At 44.3% G+C, this 24,195-nt stretch overlaps 1 protein-coding gene across 3 annotated transcripts in view; it reads left to right on the top strand.

Annotated features, from left to right (window-relative positions):
* MICAL2 (microtubule associated monooxygenase, calponin and LIM domain containing 2) overlaps window positions 1-24,195 on the top strand; it is a 118,983-nt gene that overhangs the window by 91,781 nt on the left and 3,007 nt on the right. For all 3 annotated transcript variants that reach the window (XM_039552136.1, XM_039552135.1, XM_039552134.1), the window contains 7 exons: window positions 3,777-3,874; window positions 5,582-6,911; window positions 13,283-13,377; window positions 15,265-15,357; window positions 16,678-16,771; window positions 22,154-22,253; window positions 23,452-23,525. In XM_039552136.1, coding sequence (XP_039408070.1) covers window positions 3,777-3,874; window positions 5,582-6,911; window positions 13,283-13,377; window positions 15,265-15,357; window positions 16,678-16,771; window positions 22,154-22,253; window positions 23,452-23,525 — 1,884 coding nt within the window. The remainder of the gene's footprint in view (window positions 1-3,776; window positions 3,875-5,581; window positions 6,912-13,282; window positions 13,378-15,264; window positions 15,358-16,677; window positions 16,772-22,153; window positions 22,254-23,451; window positions 23,526-24,195) is intronic.

Below are 24,195 nucleotides of genomic sequence, written 5' to 3'. Positions count from 1 at the left end.
ATCTAAAACACACCAAATGTTTCTTTTCCATTTTCTTACCCTCAAAAGAAAAATTCCCTTTCTGTGTGACTATGCACAGTTCTCTGTGTAACTATACCCATCAGCAAGTGGTGTCCACTTTAATTCTCCAGATGAGAACACTCACTCCTATCCCAGAGCTGCATATTTTGTCTCTAGCCCTGCCTGCACTGATTGCTTTTGATCAGGTGGGACGCTGGCTCTAACCTGGTGTCGCTCATTAGAAATGCTCCTGGAGGTGCCTGTTTACACACTTCCACAGGTGCTCTGTCACCCCTTTTCTGTTGGAAAAAAACCCCCAGGTGATATTTCTGGGCTGGTGAAAGGGAGAAAGCCAATCCCAAGAGATGAGCTGGTGAAAATAAGTGTTAGTGATCCTTGTCCTCTAGCAGTTTCCCTTGGTTTGGGCTGACCTGTGGGAATCACACAGGAGGGCAGTGATTTTGACAGAGGTTGGATCTGTGCTCTGTTCACTTCTGGTCACCCCTCCCAGCTGAGGCTGCATCCAGGTAACCTTTCTCCTGGGCTGGAGTCCCCAAACAAGACAGCCACCCTCGGTTTCACCCCTGCTGCTTGGGGCTGTGTTGCCCTCCTGCCTTGGCACAGCTCCTCAGCAAGTGCACGTGCTTTCCTCCCAGCCCCTAGGGACTGGCAGGTTCCTGCTGGGATTGGCCTCACCAGTATGGGGCTGGGTGAGCTTACCAGCATCCCAGAGCCCCTCAAAGCTCTGCCAGAAGTGCAGTTGTACCTGGGAGACTGGGGTGTTGGCAGGCTGGAGTGTAAAACATGGATGTGCAGCAGCAGGAGGGCGGGATCTGCGCATGTGACCGAGTGCCATGGTTTCTGAACACGGAGACAGCGGGTTTTGGGGAATGCTGGTGACAGCTGCTCTTTAGCCCTGCCCTAAGCTGCCCTCTGCAACGAGGGGGATTTCTGCTGCTGTTTAGGGTCCCAGTTGCTTTCAGAGAAGTTATGGCTCTGCTTCTGAAACAAGTAGGATCCCTGTGCCCATTATGGGACCAGTGCTCAAGCAGAGGCTTTTCGGCTTGCTTGCTTTGAATGCCTGAAGAAAGCTTTGAGGTTATTTGCAAGTACCCACTGTGGGATGAATTTTTATATCTCAAACAATGAGATAAGATGCATTTCCTCTTCCTGGCATCAGCCTTGCCTTCAAGTCAGGTGCACATGAGCACTGTCGCTACCCACCCACAGTCTCTGGGAGGCCTCCAGTGCCTCACATCTGGAATAACTCAGTAAATCTCAGTAGAGTATGCACAGGGCTGTTTCATGGTCCTGAGAGGAGGCCCCCACCAAGCTCAGCTTCCTCCCCTGTGAGGGTCTGTCCCTGGAGAGGCAGCTGTGGCAGGCAGACAGGCAGGACAGGGCTGCATTCCCTGGGATTCCCTGCACATCTGAGCCATGAGGCTTTGCCATGCTCTGAGAGGCTGCATGGGGTGTCTCACCCAGGGGAAGGCTCCCCCATGCCGAGGATGAGAAGGTGGAACAGGCTGTCCTCAAAGTCTCATGGCATCTGTGTCAGCCTTGGCTCTGCCTCTTGAGAACTGTAAAGCATGGGGGAATTGGCATAGACATCAGAGTTTGGCTCCACCAAAGGCTTGGATTTAAAGTCTTGCCTTAATTGATCTCAGTTTTTAAAAGATCAATCAATAATGATGCTTGATCCAGGTTTGAGCGCGGCGTAAGACAGACTGTGAGAAAGGAAAGCAGAGAAGACTGGACGGGGTGTCACTCTTAATTTTGACTGATTTTCAGCTTGCTCTCAGCAAGGGCATCACTTAATGGTTTGCCAATTAATTTTCCCATCATGGTGTTAAAATCTTCCATGTGCCTCAAGGGCTCTAGAGGGAGCTAAAAGCCTTTGTGAGGGGAGCAATGTGCTGCGTGAGTCTGCCTGAACCTCCAGTATGCTGTCAAAATGAGGTGTAAAGCACAGTCAGCACACACTGGGAGCAGAATAAAGGCTTTTTTTACTCTCTGGAGGAAGACTGTAAGTCATAGTTTCTATATTTAATCCAATTTGATTACAGGAATCATATGATCATCAGTCACATGAAAAAAAATCTGTCTCCTTTTCAGACATATTTCCCCAAACACATATGTTTCATAAACAGCACGGGGTAGGCAGCCAAGGAGAGGAAATCAGTGTCACGGCTGTATTGGCTGCGAGGCTCAGAGCAGGATATTACCTTTCAAAACCTTTAATCCCCATCGCACGGCCACAGGGAACGCCGTGCTCTTAATTTATCTTGGGAATTTGGGCCAAGCAGATCATGATAGTACCCTAGGGAACTTTTTTTTTTTTCTAAAATCCTGTTTTGAAAGCAAAGCTGAAAATACAGGTTCAGCATCTTGGTGGGAATGAAACCGTTTTCCCTGTGACAGATGGTGGGCTATGGCTTTGTGTGGAGCAATGTTCTCCCATGCGCAGGCCCTGTCCTTGTGAGCACGCCCATGAGAGCTGGGGTGGGAAGCAGTTCTCCCCATGGGCACAAGCAGACTCCTGGGCTGGGGGTTTTATGCCCTCATCAGTGTTCTGGCTGTTGCTGCTGCAGCACTTGCATTTCCCCTCGGTGTCCTGAACCATGACATTTGCTCGTGTCAGGAGGCTCAGGGCCTTAGTGGATCAGGCTGAACCCACCTGGTTCATTTATGCAGGTGGTGGTGGTGGCTTTTTTATCCTAACTGTGGATTGCCATGTTTTCCTGTAACTCAGTTACAGGATATAAAGGTCAGCCCCTGGTTGCCATCCCTGCAGGAGTTCCTTAACAGGCTCCAGCAGAGTGTGTCCCTCTAGTCTTGATCCAACATGACAAGTTGCATCAAGATTGGGTATGAAGAGGTGAGACACTGAGAGGAAAGGAAACTCGGCCTCCCTGCCTGGCTTGCCTTTGTTGAAGCCCACATGCAGGAGCTGTCCTCTCTCTCTCTGGAGTGTTGCTTTTGTCCTTACGCAGCTTTTAATCCCTATGTAGAAGACCCAAAGTTTGCTTTGGGAACCTGCATGGATTTCAGAACTAATGCTTGGGTTTGGGAGTTAATAATTGAGCTAGAAATATACTTGTCATGTTATAGCTAGACATGATAATATCTTGGATCAGGGATACTTTTGTTTGTCCAAAGATTATTTATTATGCAAAATTCCCACAGGCACAAATATTGGAAAGTTCTCCTGACTTCCTTCAGGTGCAAGTTGCCTCCTTTAGCAATTATTTACCTTGCCTGTCCTAGGGGAGCCCCCATCATGCTGCCTGTTGTCCCTGCTTGGGAGACTGCAGCATTTTTTCTGTCCTTACTGCCTGCAGGTGGATGCATTTCTCATTTTTTTTCCCATTCTGATGGACAGCCCTTTCAGAAGTCATCCATTTCCTTCATTTCTTGGAATTACCCAAAGTTCAAAAGTCACAGGTTGTTTTGACTGCCTGTGCTTCTGAGGCCCAAAGGCCCTCTAAAGAGGGTTGGTTTTCCAGAAAGTTTCCTGGAACTCAAAAGCTGCTTCACTACATCCAGCCAAAAAGTGGAAGCAGTTCAGGTCCACTGCTGAAAATATCCACATGTGTTTGGCACAGCATGCACACACACATGTGAGCGAGGCCATAAACTTCCATGTTGTAGGTTAGTTCTTCAGGTTTAACTCTATCCAGGCGGCTGTTTAATCTTCTACTCTTGTTCTTTAATTGCAGACTTCACTTAAGACAAAGTCAATACCAATGTGAGGGTAAAAGTTGTGTCTCTTGCAGGCTTTCCTCTACTGTCGAGCAAGAAACCTGGGCTCCGCTGGAAGGAGAGCTCAGCCAGCTGTCAGAGTGGTGCTGAAGAGGAGCACTCCCAAACACAGGTAGGAAGGGGAACTGTGCAGGGCAGAATGATTGTAGCTGCTGATAGGGCATGTCTGCTCTCAGCAGGCTGCCTCTGCTCCCTTAGATAGTTTTGGTCCTCACAGTAACCACTGAGGTTGGCGTTATACTTGTGCTGCAAGTAGGGAAGAGACTTGGATTTGATGTAATCATTCCCAAATCAAGCAGCTGTGAGATTCAGGCCTTGATCACACGAGGAGTTAGCCACTAATCTGTTGCACCAGTCACAAAATCACAGAATGGAAAAGGGCTTCACATCTCCCACTGCTCAGGAGCATCTTCTGTGTCCTTCAGGACCTAGGACTTCCATGGTGTTTTCTGGGTTTTTTTAATGTTGGGGTTTTTTTAAGGATGAGGAAGGGTGGGCCTGCCATCAGCGCAGCACTGCAGCAGGAGGAGTCATGACTGACCATCCCGAGCAAAGGGCAGCACGTTCCCGGGCTCCCGGAGCCAGGTGGAGCAGGGACCAGCCCACATCCTCCATGCCCTGGACAGTTGTCCTCACCCTTGGGTTAAACATAGCTAGAATTGCTTGACCTCAGGGCCTGTGCTAGGAAAAAATCAGCTCTTCCACATCCACAGTGGTGGCTGAAATCCGGTGCAGGACAATGGGGCCAGGAAAGGAATGTCCCAGGAGAGCAGAGCTGCACAATGCTCCCTGGCCATGCTGTGCATGAGGAGAGGGGACTCCATCAGCTCCTGCTCTACAAGCACTGCTTAGTGGCCTTTTTCTTACTCTAAAAAGCGAGGAATAAGAGGGTGTTTATTTGTTTATTGTGTTTCTTACATTTTGGTATCTGAGGTCCTGGCCAATAATAATTTTAGTCATCAAACAGAAGTGTGAAACGGAGTGGAATCATTATTGCCTTACTTCTGATGCTTCTGGGAAATGAAAAGTCAGATTAATGGCTTCACCCATGTGAATTTGGGTATCTGGCACATAAATGGAAGCAGGAATTCAATCTTCACACCATCCATTATCACACAGCACTGATGATAAAATGCCTCCTTTTTAAGACGGAATGAAGAACTCTAGTTTTGTCTGCTGGCTACATAAAATGGGTACTTATCCCTGTTACTATCTTCAGCAGAAGATTTTGGTGGCTGGAGTAATGAATTTAAACCTTTACCAAAGGAAAAATAATCATGAGAGAGAACTAATTGAATTGTTCAAAACTACCATCTTGCATTTTATAATCTTCTCTGGGTCACTTCTTTCATTCCTACCTGTGCTACATAAACATGCAATATTATAAAAACATTTGGAGAGGATGGATAATGGTCTCTTGTGCTTGCTCAAAACTCTTAAGGTGATGCAACTGGAACACACACAGGAGAATAGAGCAGATCTGCTCTTGTCTGTTTTCCTGGGGATAGGACTGTTTCTTTCTAAGGAAAATATTAAAGGTAATTCATAAAGATATGACAGATTCTTTGCATGGATAACATTATTTTTAGACTATTAAAATTTCCAGTAGTATTAGATTTCCACTCCTAGAGAAATATTAGTCCTTTGGGGGAGAAGCTTTTCTTACATTATCATTTACATATGTATTTGTGTACAAATTAAATATTATGTTCATTACTATTAAGATTAAAATGGATTAAAGTATTTTATGAAATAGAAGCTACACAAAGCAGTATTTTTATATCCCTAAAATAGTAATTTTTTTTCATGCACTTCACAGTTGGTTTCTTGCAATAAGCCACCAGAAATTACAAGAGGACATTCCAAACCCTGCAGCCCAGTATTTCAAAGAAAAGAAGCAGCCAGGGAGATGATGCCTGAAGACACACATCACTCTGTTCCCCACTGTCCTTTCCAGGGCAGCACCACAGGTTCTCCATGGACCCCTCTTGGGAATGGGACACCAGCTGCTGATTTTTATGAGCCTGAAGACACAGATAGTGACATTGGGACACACTCAGCCTGGGACTGGATGGAAAAACCACAGAAATCTACCTCTGAACCAGAGGATTTTAACAGGAAGACAAAAGTGCTGTCATCTCTGGATTTGAAAGAGAAAAACTGCAAAAATACCAGGCACCCAGAAGAAAAGCTTGAGCAAGAGTTAAAGGAGGCAAAAAAGAGGCTGGGGCTTTGTAGTCAACAGCAACCCTTGTATGGCTCAAACAGGACAGACTTGGGTGGGAGCAGTCCAGGGTATGGAAACAACAGAGCCCCGTGGACCCTGGAGAAGAAGGATGCTGGCTGGACAAAAGAAGTGTTCAAACAATCCCGTTGTCCTGGGCTTCTCTTATCTGCAGATGGTGCTCCACCAACTTTGTCAGCCGACACAAAGGATGCTCTGAGGATTCCAGATGTGGTTTCCAGGGAGCATGCAGCCGGCCAGCCAAAATCCCCACTGAGGCTCATAGCCAATGCTATCAAAAGATCCATTTGGGAGCCTCTAACCTTGACTCCAGAAGGACTAAAGCAGGACTCAGAGAGCAAAGTCAAAGCCTCTTCAGAACAAGTTTTCTTCAGCTTCCCCAGCACTCCTGGGTATTCCCTAAGCCAAAGGAACAGGAACAACAACAACACTCAGTCACAGGATCCTAAAGTAAGGGAGTGGGCAGGAAAATATTCAGGAGATGGGAGCCCTTTCTCAAATCCATCTCATTCTTCTTTTGGCTCTGAAGAGATATCTCTAAGGGATTACAAGGAAGAGGTATCCTTCACACCCTGCAGACCTTCCAAGACAACCCATATACCTCAGAAATCAGTTTGCACTAGGATGGAGGAAGTCCCAGGACTCCTAGAAAGGTTTACCTTTGAAGACCGTCCTCTAGGGGCTCCCATGGATGAGATGTGTATCTGTAAGGAAAAGTCCACGCTTCTTTCATCTCCAGAGCCCAAGAACTCCTTCAAGGACAGTCTGGATGACTCTGCACAAAAAGGGTCACTCTTCCACAGAGTGAGAAGTAAAGCTCGTGAAAGGGAACGGAATTCCTTGGTGTCATCTCTGCCTGTCATGAAGGACCATTCTCCAGAAAGGCTGTGTTATCCTTTCACAGGTGAGGACCTGAGTGGAATTACTTTGTTATTATTACTGTTATGATTATTATTATTACTATTATTATTGTGTAATTGCACTTAACCTTCAGAAGACCTGTGCGTGATCATGCAAGCACATATCTATTGTGCATTATATTTGATTTCTAGGTACTTTCTACTTAAGGACACTTAATAAATACATTTTTTGGCTAGAGTTTAGGAGTTGCTACAGATTTAAAGAAGCAGAGTGGATTTGCAAGCAGAATGCAGCTCACTGGACCCAAGTTTGGTTTGCTGCTCTCTGCTGTTCAGACACATTTGGATCAGGGAATTCTACTCAAGAGGTGGAAAGGGTAGCAAGGCATCCCAGCAAGGGATGCTGGGCAGAGCAGCTTCTGTGGTGACACTGAGTGGTGGAAAGAGGACTACAGCAGGCAAGCAGAAGGATGAGCACCAAAACCTCCAGTTTCTGCCGTGCAGGGTACATTTGTTTTTCTTCCTGTGAGGAACCAGAGACTGAAGCACTGTGGTTGCAACAGCAAGAAGCTTTGCTCTGTTTGTGCTTTCTCAGCAGGTGTCTCCTCAGCTCTGCTGTCAGAGTGACTGAACTGTGGACATACTTTTGGGAGCTTTGCAGTGTCATTAATATCCCCTTTAATTTGAGAGGAGAGAGCAACTTATTGACCTCCTCTGACCTATTTGTGAGTCTATCTGGGCAGTGATTAAAAGGCATCAATTTTCAAGTTTGCTTGCAAGAGCAAGGTTGGTATTACAATTGCAGACAAGTCCAAGAAATATTGATGTCAGACCAAGAGCAATCTGAGTAATCTGAGCATAGGCTCAGAAAGAATTAAGTGCAGCACAGATTCAGGTATGAAACATGAGGCATGAGGGCTGCACCCACCTGTCTTTCTCTGTGATCCATCTTTCCACTGCAAAAAGTCTCATATATAACTAAATAACTACTGAGTTTTGTCAACATACCTGTTTGTTTCTTACCTTATTAAACTGCAGCCCAAACTGTAACCCCAAAATTGCTGCTGTACAGCAGCAATAAAATCTGTATGCAGAACGTAAAGTCACTGTAATGTTCCCAGTGAGCTGCCAGATCCTTTTGCAGCCCTTCTGCTTCAGAACTGCCACACACTGTGGGGAAGATAGAGTGTGTAAGCCACTTGATCTGGAGCTCATTAAAACTGATAGAACAACTCCTGCTGTCGCTCCTGAATTTTCGGATTGGATTCTTGGAGCATCCTTTATCTAACAACTCACAAAACCAGGCATTCCCACTGAGCCAGAAGATGCTAAGGACTGCACTGAAGCCACAGAGAGTTGCTAGTTCACACTTCTCCCTGTGGTCTTAAATGGGAGGCCTTTTCAGAGTCTGTGCCTCATCACTGCCCATCAGCTGAGCCAACCTGACTTGCTCTTAACTAAATGCATTACAATAATTGGTATGTTGTGCTCCAACTAATATGGAAAAAAATTCTTGTAAGGTTTGAATAATGCTATGCCTTATTGATGTTGAGAATATTTTGGAAAAACATGCAGGTGTAACATGTTGCATTCCTCTGCTGTGCAAGCCAGAAGAGTAATTATTAAATTATTACACTTATTAAATATAGGAAATGCAAAGTCTGTTTAGGAAAAAAAGGAAAATGAAGCTCTAATCTAGCCATTTGCCCAGTAGTCTGTTATCTTCAGTGTTTCAACATTGTAGCTCTCAGAAGTTTTTAAAACATTCATATTTGAGTAAATCAAACTGGTAAAGAGCTGAGTCCTTCTTGGCTCTCAAAAATGGCATTTGTGTCTCATACAGGCCCTTGTCAGAGGCCCAGGCTTGGCAAACTTTAGTCATGAAGTGATGACAAGCTCTAGCCCACATTTCTTGTTATTATTTTCCTCTCTTGAAATTTACCACAACTTTCAGAAAATTTCTTTAATGAAAAAAACAATTACTCCCAGCACCTTGCAGAAGCCAATTTAATGAGACTCCTTCTAATACTCCTCTTGGCTCCTTGCAGTAGGGCTTTCCTATCCTGTTTGGGGCCAAACTTGTTCTGTGCAGGTATGGTTGGTATTACATCACACTGCTGTTTTCTCCCTCAGTGGCTTGTGGATCCAGAGGATGAGCTGGGTGATGAAAGTCCATGGGCTTGAGATGAGCCTGGGCTAGCTCATGGCAGAGAAATCCCCTGGGGAGTAGGCAAATATTTGGAAACCACTTCTGATATTTAATATGTTCTGTCCTCCTGTCCTTTCCTGCCACGTGCTCAGCCCCCAGCTGAAGCTCAGCAGGAAGAAGCAATCTTCAGAAAAATGAAGCATCTTAGCAGCAGATTGCCTGTTGCAAACTTAACACCTGCAGTTGCACCTCCCATATGGGTCATTCTAGTTTCTGATATCCAGACCTAATTTTAAGGCTTTCTGCCTAACACTTTCCCTCTGTTTCATAAGAGTTCGTCCTCAGAGCCACTTGGAAATTTGGGGCTGTGCAGAGATCCAACAGACAACTTGTGTGGGACAAAGACAAAGCTTACTGAGTTAAGGGGGGTTCATGCACACTTTTCAGGGAGAGACTGGTTTTAAAAAAAATAAATCCAAAGCCTGCCTGTAGAATATACAGCTGTCCACAAATAACCACACTGGGGTTCCTAAGTGCTGTTCTAGATTTTTGATTTACTGCACAAATATCTTGAAGGCTTTTGTCCTTTGATGCTTCCTTTGTGTTCCAACCTGCAGTAAACTCCCTCACTAAAAAAAAATTGATCAATAAAATTGTTCAATTACATGGCTAACTGTTCCCCCCTAATCCTACTTGCCCTTTTGAAATTCAAAAAAATGCCGAAGTGCCATTTTAATTACTGATACTTTAAGCAGGATAACCAATTCAGCTGATGAGAAAATTTAATGTGCTATGAACTCACTTTGCTGATTTTGTGCACCCCTAGACTGAGAAGGGATTGCCTACAAATGTTTCAGGTTCCCATTGCTGCATCGTTGTGCCACGGAAAGTCTGTGTGTTGGCAGTGTTCTGCTCAGTGAGGACACTGCTCTTGCACTGATTTTGTATTTTAGAAGGGCAACTGAGGCACTAGAAGATTAATTGCATGCATAAGACCACAGGAGAAATCTGTGGAGAAGCAAAGATGTGAAACCAAATAGCCAAGTCCTCTCCTTCTAGTGGTCATTCTACTGAATTTCTACTGGACATTCTTTTCATTTCCTACCTCATGCCAGCTTCCATCTGGTTTTGGACACCAGTCCCCCTGGAGATATGTGTAACTTTATCTCTCTCTTTTGTAAAACACTGAAGTTCTTACAGTGGTCATGATTAACTCCCATGACTTTATAAAAATATGCAGTCTTGGACAGTTACAGAGGAAGCCAACAGATTAATATAGCATTATGTTATCAAAACAGTTCCTGCTCCAAAACATTGTGTGTATTTAGGCTGCAGTCACTACCATGACACAAAAACACCCGAGGAAAGAAAGGGAAGTGAGCTGTGACAGGCAGATTGACACCAGTGGTCGTTTCCCCTAGAAACCTCCAGGACAATCAGTAGTGCTCCCACATCTAACACAAGGGATCACCTTATAAGCTTCTTCATGTGACACCTCCCTCGTTTTTCAGAGGACCTCAGGTTTCCTGGGAAAATGAATACCTTGGATGTTCATGTTAAAGAAGAGGTTCTCAAAAGCATTGCACTTTCATCCGAGGCCTTGTTACATGGGGAGGGAAAGCTCTAGTATAACATATGCTAATTGGGAAATTAGGAGATGCTAGAGTACTTAGGAAATAAGAAATACATAATAAATAACTCCCAAGCTGAAGGAATGAGATGCCTGGAAAGTGAAAATCCAAGGTTAGAAGACTTGAGTTAATATTTGGAAAAGAACCTGCTTTTTTGAGATCAGTTCTGTAGCAGGTTGAACTTTAAGGCTTGGCATATTTGGAGGCAAATTATTATCATCTAACTTTAGTATTGCAGTTCTAAGTTTCAGATTTTAATGACTCAGTAAAAGTCCCTAAGTTTGAATGTTTTTATGTTTGTTTTGTCAAAATTCTCACAGCTGTTGGCTAAGTTCTGCCTATCCCACTCTATTTAGTTTGAGGGGTTTTTTGGGTTTTGGTTTGGGGCTTTTTGTTGTTTGTTTGTCTTGGTTTTGTTGCCTTGAGGTTGAAATTTGCATCTGGGGTACACTTTAGAGCATATTTCTGGTCTCTCTCACAAAGAAACAGCCGAAGAAAACAGGATTTGGATATTGGGGTCCCTTGAAAGGGCGAGGTGTTTTGGAGCAATCTGAATGGCTTTTCTCTGCAGAGCAAGGTGCAAATACCTGTCTCTCCACAGCAGCGAGGCATTGGGAGGACTGGGAATGCTGTGAATCTATTCTGTACACAGGCATCAGATTCCTTGTGCTCATGAGACGGCCCTTGGAAGCCTTTGGGGAGGTCACTGACCCTCTCTCTGTTCCAGAAAGGCAGAGAGTTCCCGAGGCACACGCCCAAGGGAGGAAGCAGGTGCCCTTGTGTTGGAGCAGGCTGCTTCTCCTCCAGACCTTGTAACGCCTCCTAAATTATTGATATCCCCCAAAGGGGCGGACAGGGGAAGCGGTCACTTATTCCCAGCACAGCTGAGAGAAGAAAGGGAGTGTGTAATTGCTTGTGTTTCCAGCCCTGCTGGGCTGCAAGGTTTGCCCTTTGCATATTGTGGAATTTGATTTCTCCAGTGGCAAGACCGCAGAGTAGTTACTGCAAACTTTTGGTTGCACAGGGAGAAGCAAGGTGGGTGAGTTTCCTCATTAAAGAAGCAGTGGCTGATGCCCCCACACCTGGGGAGGGCTGTGTCTGACTGTCCCTGCCGGGGACAGAGGTGGAGCGCAGCAGTCCTGTGCAGAGCACGGGCAGCGTGTGGCAGTGGTGTGGCTGCAGCACTCGTGAGCCACCAGCCCTTGGCAGGTCCGAGCAGGAGCTGTGTCCCTTCTCCAAGCACTGCAAGGCAGGGAGGTGTGGGCTGGCAGCTTGGGCAGGTCTGGAGCAGAGGCCCCTGTGAGGCTGGAGACCCACCTGGAGCGCTACTGCACCTCCGTGCTCAAGGACCTGCATCCCAGAAAGGATGGCAGGACCCAAGTCTGCTGCTCTGAGCCCTCGGAGCTAGCAGCTTCACTGAGCACAAGGACTGAAAAGAAAAATATTCAGAATTTCTGCCTCAAATTAACTTGGATTTGCTTTTATTGCTTTACTGTCTGGGATGAACATGTTTCATGGATCCTGAGTTTAAATTAGGGCTGGAGGCAAAAGTCCTGCTTCAGCCGTGGGACCCAGAACAAGGCAAAGAAGAAACATTTACACTGGGAGAAGGGGAGGTGATTTTAATCTGAATGCAGCTTGCACCTAGAAAGCCAACTGTTACCTTGTAGATACAAAGAAGAACTAACACTGCGCTTTAAATAATGTACATTTCCAAGATGCCCAGCTGTTAACCATTAACCCTGTAGCAGGTTGAAGCATAGAGACAGATGTTCCAAAAGCGGTTTTATTTTCTGAAACAAAGAGAATGAAGCTATGCATTAGACAAATTAAGAAGAAATGCAAATATTTACACCCAGTTGAAACAAGATGCTGGAAAAACAGGCGTGATAAAATTGCTGCAATTAAATGTAATTTAATTTGTAATTCTGAAAGCACGCTTCTTCCAAAGGCAGCCTTTGAGTTTTCCTTATGGAGTGTACTGTTGTGATGTATGGATTTTCCTGGCTTCTTATGGCATTTTAATCAACAGCCCAATGATGTGATAATATTCCTAAAGCAGAAAAATAAGTGACGTTTGTTTAGACATAATTAATGAAATATTTATGTTGCATGAGGCTGTGTGATAAAGCCCTGTTCTCTTAGTCCATTTGCTTCTGATTACATTTGTGATTTTTTTATATGACCAGACATTCTGACGCCAACTATTTTACACTGAGCAGATGTCATGTAGTAAAAATGGGTGCCAGATGCTACAAGCCACATAAGGGTAATTTGTTTAAGAGCTGGCTCAGACTTTGTGCATTCAATTACACTGTATAGTGAGCCTTATACAATCATTTGGGTAATATGGCTAACTTCAGATATACATTTTAATGAATGTTGAGTGCATTCAGAACAACGTGCTACATGCAGAGTGCTCAAGGAATTAATTTATTTGTTTGTAGTACCTAGAAAAAAAATAAAATATATAGCCAGACATTTTTTGACAGGGATCAAAAATTTAATTAGTGCTGTCAGCTGAATTTCCAAATTGCTCTAGGTGCTGCTGATTAGAACTCAGGGCAGGTGCAAAGTGTCTAAGTTAAAGAACAGTATTCTTTGCTTCACTGACAATTTTGTTCCTGCATTTTAGGATATGAACACCTATCTGTCAGAAACCAAGCTACTGAGTATTCTACTTCATCCTCCGATGAGGAATTTGAATCCAAGCCTTCATTAACACACAAGGTAATCTTGACTTGGAAACAGAAAGGTATTTCCTTAGCTGGGCTGTATTTAGAATTCATCATATGATTCCGATCTAAAACACGCAGCGATTCCTCAAAGTGGGGATCGGAACGCTGGAGGTTACATGTCACGGAGAGAAAATACATTAAGACAGATGAACATCAACATTTCTTTTACCTCTTTGGATCTTTAATTCCCCCAGGTTACAGCAGCGCTGACAGAGGAGGTCTTAATTTGACAAACAGACATGTTTCACTGAAATCACTTTGAAGCTTCATTCTTAAGTGGCCTTAATACGTAGCCCAACAAGCAAACTATTGAAAAAATTAGACCAAACAGATGCAGATTTCCTTTGGGGGAATACAGATTCATTTGAGAAGTGCTGCAGGCAGGTTGCCTGGAAAACACTCTGTTTATCCTAATCAGCACAAGTGTGTGAGCCACAAAATCACACTCAGGCCCTGTACCCTGAAAGAGCTGACTGCAGGAGGGGGAGCCAGGGGCTACAGCACCCTGAACCCTCCATACCCAGCTCTGACGTGAGGAAACACAGCTTTTTTGTCTGAATAGCTCATCGGAACTGTGTTTCTCTCTTTTCTGTGGAGAATATCAGTAAGCGGAGTTAACAGTATGAGGTGGCCTTTTGATTTGTTGCCTTTGGGGGCGGGAGGAATAGGAAGGAAAGCAAAGTACTGAAAAACACTGAAAAATACGAAAGCTAAGTGGGACTTTGAATGGAAACAGAGGAACCAAAACACAGCAATGTGTAGCAGCACTTGTCACCAGTGGCCCTGTGTCAGGATGCACTGAGATGTCAGGATTCTTCATTCATCTTTCCTGTTACAGGAAAGCCAATCTATAGTATGATAATGTTATGGTGAATTAAATAAGGTTTAAATAAAATAGAGAAAAGAAGGGAGGCATGAGAGCAAACTGGATAAAAGCAACCCCCAGCAGTTCAGGCAGTCACAGGGAGGGCAGGACCAGGCAGGGAGAAGGCAGAGCTCCAGGGGAGCTGCCAGAAATGGGGAGAAGGATCAGCTGTTGCACATGGGCATTAGCAGTGATTCAGTTCTGATGCACATTCCCCACTCAGTGTGTTTCTTTCAGCTGCCTCCTACCCATCCCTTTTCATGCCAGTTCTGGCTGCTATTTTGCCAGTACCACCACTGGTATCTGGCAAAACTTGGTGGGAAAAATTTTAGTGACTTCCTGGCTGGTTAATTTTTTAATTGTCTGGCCTATGGTGCTCATGTATGCTGTCTCCTGAAAAATGGGAACACCACAGCCTTGAAGCACATCAGGATAGCTTAGGTTAAAGGCAAGCTGGAGCAATGGCAGGTGATTCCCTGACCAGCCTTGCAGTATGTGCTGTCCTGCTCTCCTGGCAGCAGCAGCAAGTGCCCTGGGGAAAAGCAAAAATCTCTGTAATGCAGCACAGAAATAGCACTGGGCAAGGTTTCACAGGGCTTCAGGTACTGTCCCATGATGTAAATTTTACTACTTTATAGCTATAGCAATGGAAATGGGTTGAGTTTCCTTAAACTGGTGCTTTCCCCAGCCTGTGCATGGCCATGTGCAGTGGGATGCTATATACAGTCAGCTTTGTCATTTGGACACTTTTTATTGACACACTTCCCACTCACTTATGGTTGCATTAAGAGCTTGTAGGGATTTAAAGCCAACATAGCAAATGCATGTAAATGTTCCTGCAGGAATGTTTCCCTTTTGCCCCGAGCACCCTGCAGTAGCTCACCCTGCTTTGGGCAGGGGATCGGGGCAGACCTAACCTCAGCGGCTCCGTGATTCTGGGGGAGGCTGGAGGAAAGCTGCAATAGCATACTTCTGCTTTGATTGCCTTTTTCTTTCTCTCTGTGTCTTTTGTAGGCAAAAAGGGCTCTCAGAAGGAGAAGGAAGCTGGAGAAGGAGACAAAGCAGTTGATTAAACAAGAGGAGCTGAAGAGGCTTCACAAAGCACAGGTGAAAATGTAGCTCGCAGATGTCCCCTTTGTCTCCCAAGAGTGACTCGTGAGGATGGGGGTATCCAAAATGGGCTCTGCATCTCCCCTCAGTCCTCACTGTGGCTCACTGCCTTCTGTGCTGAAATCCCCCCAACCACCAGGAGCAGGAAAGTGCGTGTGGCAGGGCCCTGCATCTCTCTGAGTGACAAATCCATGTCAGTCCCTGGAGATCATCATAATTATCATCCTAATTTTGTAATTGTGGATGAAGAACAAGAGGGAATAGTGACTGGCAATAAGAATACACTGAAGAGGGAAAGAGATAGAAAGGGGAAATAACATCAACCCCACAGAATGTAAGAAACTCGGCGATTACCTCTGTGTATTACAGGAGGATACAAAAATACAGTGATGGCTTTTGTTCTCTCCCTGCCATAACAATGAAAGTGAACCATATTTTTCCTTAATGATGGAAAGTCACTTCATTTTAAACAGGCCCTGCTCCTCAGAAAATGCTAGGAAAGCTCTGGACTCTACTGACGTGTTATAATTCCCAATTACAGTTTAAGATTTGTAAATGCACTTCTGCACAATTTGATCTCAGACTACTCTTATTTTACTGCTTTGTGGAGACAATCAAGTCCAAACTTTTTGAATGATCTTTCGTATTAGGCTGTTGCTGAGGGCTTGGCTTGGGATGCCCTAACACAGCCTGAAATGGGAACTGCTGAGCATCTGTCTTTGACATTTCAACCTTTTAAGGTGTTTCACGCCTTTTATCCCCACCACACCTCTGAAAATCTTATTTAAAAGGGAATGGACAATGGATGTAGAAATCCTTCCTGAAGTGCCACTGAATTGTCACATCTTAGCTATTAGACCCTTTTCTTTCTGGGTCAAAAGCTTGTGAAATGTGAAAGAAAACCAAAAAAATCCCATGGACAATAAAATAGCTAGCAGAGCTTTCTAGCTGTAAACCTTCCCTATTTATATGAGCTTTATCAATGTAATATCTCAGAATATATGTCTCTGAATATGAAAGTATTGACTTTTTACGCCTTGTGAGACACAGAAACATTACGATCTCTTTTTTACAATGGGAGAGCTAAAACTCAGAAAAAACTGAGGTTCTTTTGGTACCTGTGATACCCCCATAAAATTGTGATTGACATCTAGTAGCATATTTAAATTGCTTAGGTGCTTGGAACACTCCATGAGTTGGCAAGAGCCACGACTCCTCCAAGACCTTTCCAAGCTGTTTCTCTAAGCACTGAGACCATCTTTTGTCTCCGAATTTTGAAGCTCTGTCTGTAGCTTTTATATCATTACATTTTTGCAGGCAGTCCAGCGCCAACTAGAAGAACTGGAGGAAAGACAAAGAGCTCTGGAGATTTTTGGTGTTGAACTGGAGAGAGAACTAAGAGGAGAAGCAGGTACACAAAGCAGTGTTTGCTTGTTTGGTGGTGGGTTTTTCAACCTGTTTCAAAGCAGAGGGTTTTAATGGTTGTCATGGAAATAGTTTGATGCAAAATCTGAAAAGGAACAATAACTGGCAGGACAAAAATAATTCTTTAAGCATTTTCTCAAACTCTTTGTTAGCTGAAGTACCTTTACATTGAAGGCTTTAAATGTTCTGTTGGTTATCACAGATTTGGAATGATTTACAATGCTATTGAACCTGAATTTACTTTTCCCCTCACCTCCCCCTTTTTTTTTTTAAGTCCCATCCTGAGCTTAATTTCATCTTGTGGAGGGAACCAGTGAGGTTTCCAGGAGCTGTATCTCAGTTACCAAGCCAGCAGCAGCCCATGCCTAGTAACAGAGTCCTTAATGACTTTCCTGGAGTGTGAAATGCCATTAATATGATTAGAGCCAGTGGCCATGCTATAGCAACAGCAGCATGCAAGCACACACAGAGATCCCAGCAGCACAGCTTTTCACCCAGTGGGCAGAAGATGACAGGGATGTCACCCTGGCCCCAGCCAGAGGCAAGGTTTTCCCTCACCTGAGCCGACACTCCCAAGCCCCGAGGGTTGTAGGATCCTGCCACTGGCCCAGCCTTGGCACTGCTCCCCAGCACACACGGGGTGAAGCACAGGGACAGGACACCTGGGGCTCCTGCCGGGCTCAAAATGGGGATGGGCGTGTGAACCATGCACGTAAAGGACTGCAGAGGGGGCGGGGGTTCTGTGCGGGAGGGACTGACAGCCTGAATGCAAATGTGTCTTCACCTCCACTTTAGAAAACTGAGCCTTGTGTTTTCCTGACAGGCAGTTGCACAACACGGAAAACCCAGATATATTTTGGCACCTGATCTTGTTGTTGTCTTAACCAGGCAATCCAGTCCAACGCTACATGCTGGCCTTTTTAATGCCACATTTCATAGCTGCTCTCACCCCTATTCTGACGCTGCACTAATCAGTTTGGCAAGAGAGCATTCGCCCAACCTTTTATATTTATTAACTAATTTCCTAGAATTGATTGTGTCAGTCTATTCCAAATTTTATTTAAAACGCTAGCATCTATTTTTCTTAAATGAAATCATAACCCTTTATCAAACAGCACCCACCTTACTGCCCGTGAGAAAGTCTGCTAAAAATGCTTTGAGGATTTGGAGAGTTAGCTTTTTTCTTCTGATTTGTATAAAGGTGGTTGTTTTTTGGAAACCTCAAAAATAGAGAGGGACAAGAATCTTCTAGCTCTTGGGATAGACACCGAATACCAGGATAAATGGCCTAGAGCCACTTCTTGTTGTTGCTGTTTTGACAATCGCATTTCCTAAAGAAGGCTGTCTGCCAAGAGATCGATGCTTCTCATTCTCTTACCATCCTTGGTAATTGGATTGCCCTCATTAAGGTGAAAGTACTGGTTTTTTCTCCCTGTTGATTGTTTGTGTGTAGGTGGCCAGTTACAAATAGGGCAGATACTGAAACGTAGGATGTTACTGTCTCTCAATAACTCTTCTGGTGCAAAAGCACGAAGCTGTGAGTTTCCCAGACAAAATGTGAGTGCTTTGTTGCTTGTAATAACAAATGTGTAATGATGCAGGAATTGGTGAGTTTAATATTCTGTTCAAGCTTCCTAAAAATAATGAGCATTATTGTTTAATGAATGACCAGTGTTTATTAGGTTAAGTTGTATTTAAGCAGGTCTGCGCTTATGCAATTCAAGTGATTTAATAGGTATTATTAAGGTAATTAGAAAACGATCACAGTTCAGCAATAATATTGAGCTGCAAAGGTTGTGAATAACCAAATTTAGAGGCAGGCCTGCAAACACCAGTCTTCAGTGACATTTACGTAACTCTCCTCTAATAATTCTGTAAGCCTGGGATGAATGGCCCCTTTGTTAGGGGGAGTTATTCATTAGCTCCTCAACTGAATTAGAAGAGAACATGCGTGGGTGCGAAACAACTGCCATGAAGACTGATGAGCAAAATGAGGTTTTGATGATCTTCTAATTGTAGTGACAACAATTCATGCATTAAAAAAAAAAACAACAAGGCCCCCAAAAAACACCCCAAAAAACCTGAGAAAAATAGTATCAGTCCTATGAGTAATTTTTCATGCTCGTTATTTCCTTTATTCCACTTCAAAATACCAAATAATAAATCACTGATATACCGTTGCTTTGTTTTCCACTGACATTTGTGAAGGCTTATGGAGAGCTTCTGCCTACAAGAAAATACAGAAATAAAAATCTCAAAACACGTTTTCCACTGAAATTAGCATAATGGCTCAGTTGACTAAACAAATCATGAACAATGATGGTAAAGAAGAAAACCTACGTTGAGAGAGAACATCAAGAAATGTCTCGGTGCTTCGGAAGGCGAACAAATATCTGCACATGTTGTAGCTAGTTTTTGATTTCATAAAAAACAGATCCAAGGTGTCTTGGAATTTTCAACATAGTCAAAAGAAATCAGTTGTAAACCTGTAGAAGTAAGGAATATGAGGTTTAACTGTACCTATAATGGTGCAAACTGGCCAAGACCCCTTTACTGTGTGGTGACTGTAAGGAAGGACAGTGGAGCGTCAATCTGGAGAACAGAAGGTTCAGGTTTTGAGAGGAGTGTTCAGTAAATACTCCTCCACAGCCTGTACAATTCCTTCCAAAGTGATGAAAATAGAAACACCTATGATGTAATTAGAAGAATGTCTGACTTTCAAATGGATCTCAGTCAAACGAGACTTGGATAAACCAGGAGGAAACGTTTGCTTTAGCAATGCTCTAGGGAAAGGCCAACACAAAACAAACTCACAAACTGTTTTCCCTCTAACCTTTAGAAAGATCTGTCGAACTGCATTATGCAAAATGCTTCTTTGGTTTGGTCTGCCCTTGGAAGGCATCGAGCACTCCATCAGACTTAAATAACAATTAACATCGGTAGTAACAAACATTTGAAAAGCTCAGGGAAAAAATGCCCCTGGGAACACTTAGGGGGCATTCTGTGGGATGGAGGAGGAGGCAAAACAAGGGCTACTTTTATTTCATCTTGCACTGAGGATTTTGCAAAAATGAATGTTCTTCTGCAAAGTGTGTTATCTTTGCTTACCTCAATCAACCTACAATACACAGTCTTTTATTAGAGATACAGTGATTTTAGCGTGTAAAGAGTAAAAGTTAAAAGAAAGACTATTTTTGCCTAAACAAGGAAACAACAAAAATGGAACAGTAACATTTTGTGTCTGTGCCACACTTAATGCATAACAGCGATTGCAGTGTTTTTACTGACAGTAAAATAAATCAAAGTTTGATGATAACTTCTTATGGTGGCATACAAAGACCTAAGGCTCTGAATACTTATGCTGCATCCTTGAACTGGATCTGTAAGAAACTGGCATGTTCCAGCAAGGACCGCTCCTGCAGTCACTCTGAGAAGACACTTTTTATCACCGCTTGCTGACCTGGAAGATCCCACAGGAACACATCCATTACTGCCAAGTTTTAATGGAATCAGGCAGAAATTGAAGAGGGATTGCTCTGCCTCCTCCTGCTGTTTTATCCTCCTGTTTCATGGTAATTTCCAGTTGGGGTCAAGTCCTGATGACAAACTGCAGAACTGCACCCACACCAGCATGGGCCCAGGTAACTCCTCCGGTGCTGGCAGGAGGTGACCTGGGTTCCCTGGGATGATGGTGTCTGGTGAAGGCATGCAAATGGGCTGGTGATCCCAAACACCCAGCAATTTCTCTTGGCTCAGGAAGATGGCTAAAGGGCTTCACTGGGTGACATCGTTGCTGCCCCAAGGATATGGGCTTTAAACTGCTGCTTTTGAGTGGAGTCAAATCCTGGCTCTGACCTAAGAGTGAGGGGCAGCTTAAGTTGTAGAGACAAGAGGGTAATACCTGGGGCAAAAAATATAAAGCACATTTCAAAATGACAAGAAAGAAAGGCATCAGAAACACTGCTGAACTGCCCAGGACTCTGTCTGTCTCTCCCCTTGGTAATCTAGTTTAGTGATACTCTTGTAATTGATGTCTCTGGAGCTTGAACCTGAGACATTTTGGGTTAAGTTTCAGTGCTCTCAGTCACATAAAATACAGGTGCAGTCCTCTTAAAGTACGAGAAATCATATAAGCTTCCATCCATAGAAAACAGCCAGGCTGGTTTGTGGGGATTTTATTGTTGTTTATCTAGCACTGTGGTGTAAGGACTGAGGAGCAAAGAACTGGTTCCCCTGCCTGCTGGCAGTACTCCTTTTGCTGCATCCTAAGTCTGGCCATCCCTGCTTCCATGTGTGGTGGGGAGTGCAAATACCATGTGCTGGGGCAGGAGCATGGGCTGGCTGTTGGCTTTATGCTTCTGAAGGTGCCAGTGTGTCACTTAGATTGTTGCCTCAACCTGGAGCAGTGAAAGATACTTGCTTCCTACAAGTGATCACCATTTTGTGGCAGCAGGCAGTGGATGGGCAGAACAGAAGTGGGAGGTGTGTTGGCAGTGCCATCACTGCCACTGTAATTCTGCAACAAAGGGAGGTGGGGTGGCTTTGTTTTGGGAAAAAAATGAATGGAAAATGTGAGGTCATGAGGATGTTACAAAGGACAGCAAGGAAAAGAAATACATATGTTCTCTGACTTGCCATTTGAAAACACCCAGGGGTTCTTCCTTGCCAAAGAGTTTTGTACAGATGGTATTTTAGGAGAGTAAAGGTCCTCACTTGATGAAAGAGATCCATCATTTTCTTCAGCAAGGCAGAGTCAAGCTGTGAGCTCTTTGGGAGGAAGACTGTCTACCAGTGATGCCCCAGCCCAAAGTGTTATAAACGCACCCAGTAATCACAGATTTGTCATTCAAAGCAGCTGCAGATTTAGAGGCCAGCTGACAAGGGAAAGGAAATTTGAAGAGGATTTGGTTGTGTGTCTGATGTCCACTGGAAGCAGAGGTTAAGTTGATACTTGCCAGCATGTGCATCCTGAAGGCTGATTGTGTTAATGGAGTATCCACTTAGACATAGCTCAGCTCTGAAGCCCAGTTTCAACAGAGAAAACTCTCTTATCAAAGGCAGAGCTAAGAGACAGAAATAGTGCCTATTAAAGTCTATGTGATTATTTGAAAGGAAAATCTTTAAGACAAAAGTGTTTTAAAATCCAGTGCATCTTTAACGGCAATTAGCCACAACAGTCAACAAAAAAGAGACAAAAAAATGTTATACTTGTTGTACCCAGCCATTAGTGGTGGAAGTTGCATACAGCAAAACCATCTCCATTTGAATAATGTGGGCTTACAAGGAGGACTACTGAAAGAGAACTTAGTTGGCAAAAGCATTGGAAAGAAAGCTGGTAAAGCACACTGAAGTCTCCTATTTTACACAGATTCAGGCACAAAGGATGAAAATCAGATGCTACATGAATGGTTTGAGCTGGTCATGGAGAAGAATAAATTAATGCGTTATGAGTCTGAGCTCCTGATTATGTAAGTAAGGACAAGCATTAGTATTAAAGATGGGGAGGGGAGAGGAAAAAAGTGTACTCACATCTCACAATGTACCTGAACACCTTGCTGCGTGCTGCAGTTCCAGACAGTTGTGGAATAAAACCCAGAGTAGCTACAACCTGTTTGAACACAGATTTGTAGTTGGGGCCTCCTCGTCCTTCCCTCTCTCAGTGGTTCAAATATTTCAATCCTATATGATACTCTGAACCAATGTGGCACAGAGAGCTCTGCCTTCACATAATATGGGTCTAATGAACACTGGGGCGCTTTCTCCTGGGAAGAAAAATAGTCTGACAAATTCATCTGCTTTTACTGGACATAGGAAAAAAAGATCTAGAAATTCACTACAGCAATGAAACAAGCAGGTACAGCAACACAACAAGCAAATAAACCCCACCTCAGATGCCACTGTTGTGGTTGATGGAAACAAGGTTTGCTGTAGCTCCCTCACCTCGCCTCCCTGCAAACACACTGGAGACAGGCCGAGGTGACTCTCGGGTATTTTCTCCACTGTTTGTGGGCAGTGTGGGAAGGCAATGGGAGCCTCAGCAGTCCTTACTCACGCCTGGATTTCCCACCTGTGCAGGCTGCTCATTGCCATTTATCATTCCCATATCACCCAGCCCAGCCACGAGCTCCAGCTGCACCCCAGTTTCTCCCCGGCTGTGCTGATGCTGCGGGGGGCCGACCCTTTCTTGCCCCTCTCCTTGTCATTGGGTGTTGTGGTAGCAATGCTTTCTTCTCACACTGGGAGTTAAAAAAGCAACAGTGGGCTGCTTTTAGCACCGCAGGACACAGAATGTTGTTGTCTGGGTGTGTTCACGTGTTAATTCCTCTCCCTCAGGACCTGTGCAGAGGGCCTGGTGAGGCCCCTCACGTGTGGGAGTGCTCAGCCCTATCCAGAGTTACACTGTGGGTGCCACCAACAAAGCACAGATGGTTCAAAGCCTTAAGCACTGCTGGGTATGGGGGAGTTTAATGCCATACATAATGTAAAAGGTGGCAGTGGTACTTCTGGAGCTGCTCCGGAGATGTTGGCACAGGCAAACCTTTTAGCCTTGGTAGCCCATGAGGAGAAAATACTGGATAAGCAGAACACAGAATCTCGTAATTGAAATAACATGTATGTCTTCACTGAAAAAAGCCTCTTCTTTAACATATTTTTTGCTGCATCCAGAGCCCAAGAGCTAGAATTGGAGGATCACCAAAGCAGGCTGGAACAAAAGCTGAGAGAGAAAATGGCCATTGATGGTAAGTCAAAGGGGACAGTGTGCTCCAGCCCGCAGGGACAGACCGTGCCAACCCCTTGTCCAAAAAGGACCAGGGTGGCCAAGGCTCCTGTGCTCCCTCTGAGTGCAGCTCAGCCAGCAAAATGTGAGATCTCCTCTGACTCCTAGTGAAGACAGCTGAGCTGACCTGCCCAGTTCTACACTGAACGGGATCAGAAGCACTGCACGTGTAATTACACTAATTGTGCTCTCCAGGCAGCCATGTCCAGCTGATGATGGGCAGCAATGGGAAGAAACTTCTTCAGACACCTAAACAAAGGAGGTTATCTGCTCTTATGTAGCATTGCTGGTTACCACAGTGTTTTGGAACTGCTTTGAGGTATTTGGGATTACAGTTTGGGCTTGTCCTTTCATGTGGCATTTGAAAAGGGAGCATGGGGAGGAGGAATGCAGGGAGAAGAGTGGCTCCATAGCACTGAGTACCCCAAAATATCCTGCTGTGTTCTAGGCATGTGGATTGCAAGTGACAGCAGCTTTTAGTACGTTTTCTGAAAAATACTTTCCATTTTCTTACAGGTACTACATTTCATGTTGGGATTTTTGCCTTATAAACTAAATTTAAACTACAGCTTAGTAGTTTTTATAAATAACTAGTGCTTTCCCTATCCCTTCCAGTCTAACTTTTGTTAAAA

This window comes from Corvus cornix, chromosome 5 (genome assembly GCF_000738735.6).
Source record: "Corvus cornix cornix isolate S_Up_H32 chromosome 5, ASM73873v5, whole genome shotgun sequence".
NCBI classification, from domain to species: domain Eukaryota; kingdom Metazoa; phylum Chordata; class Aves; order Passeriformes; family Corvidae; genus Corvus; species Corvus cornix.
Note: the sequence above shows the minus strand (reverse complement) of the source record. Positions and strands in the feature narration are given on the sequence as shown.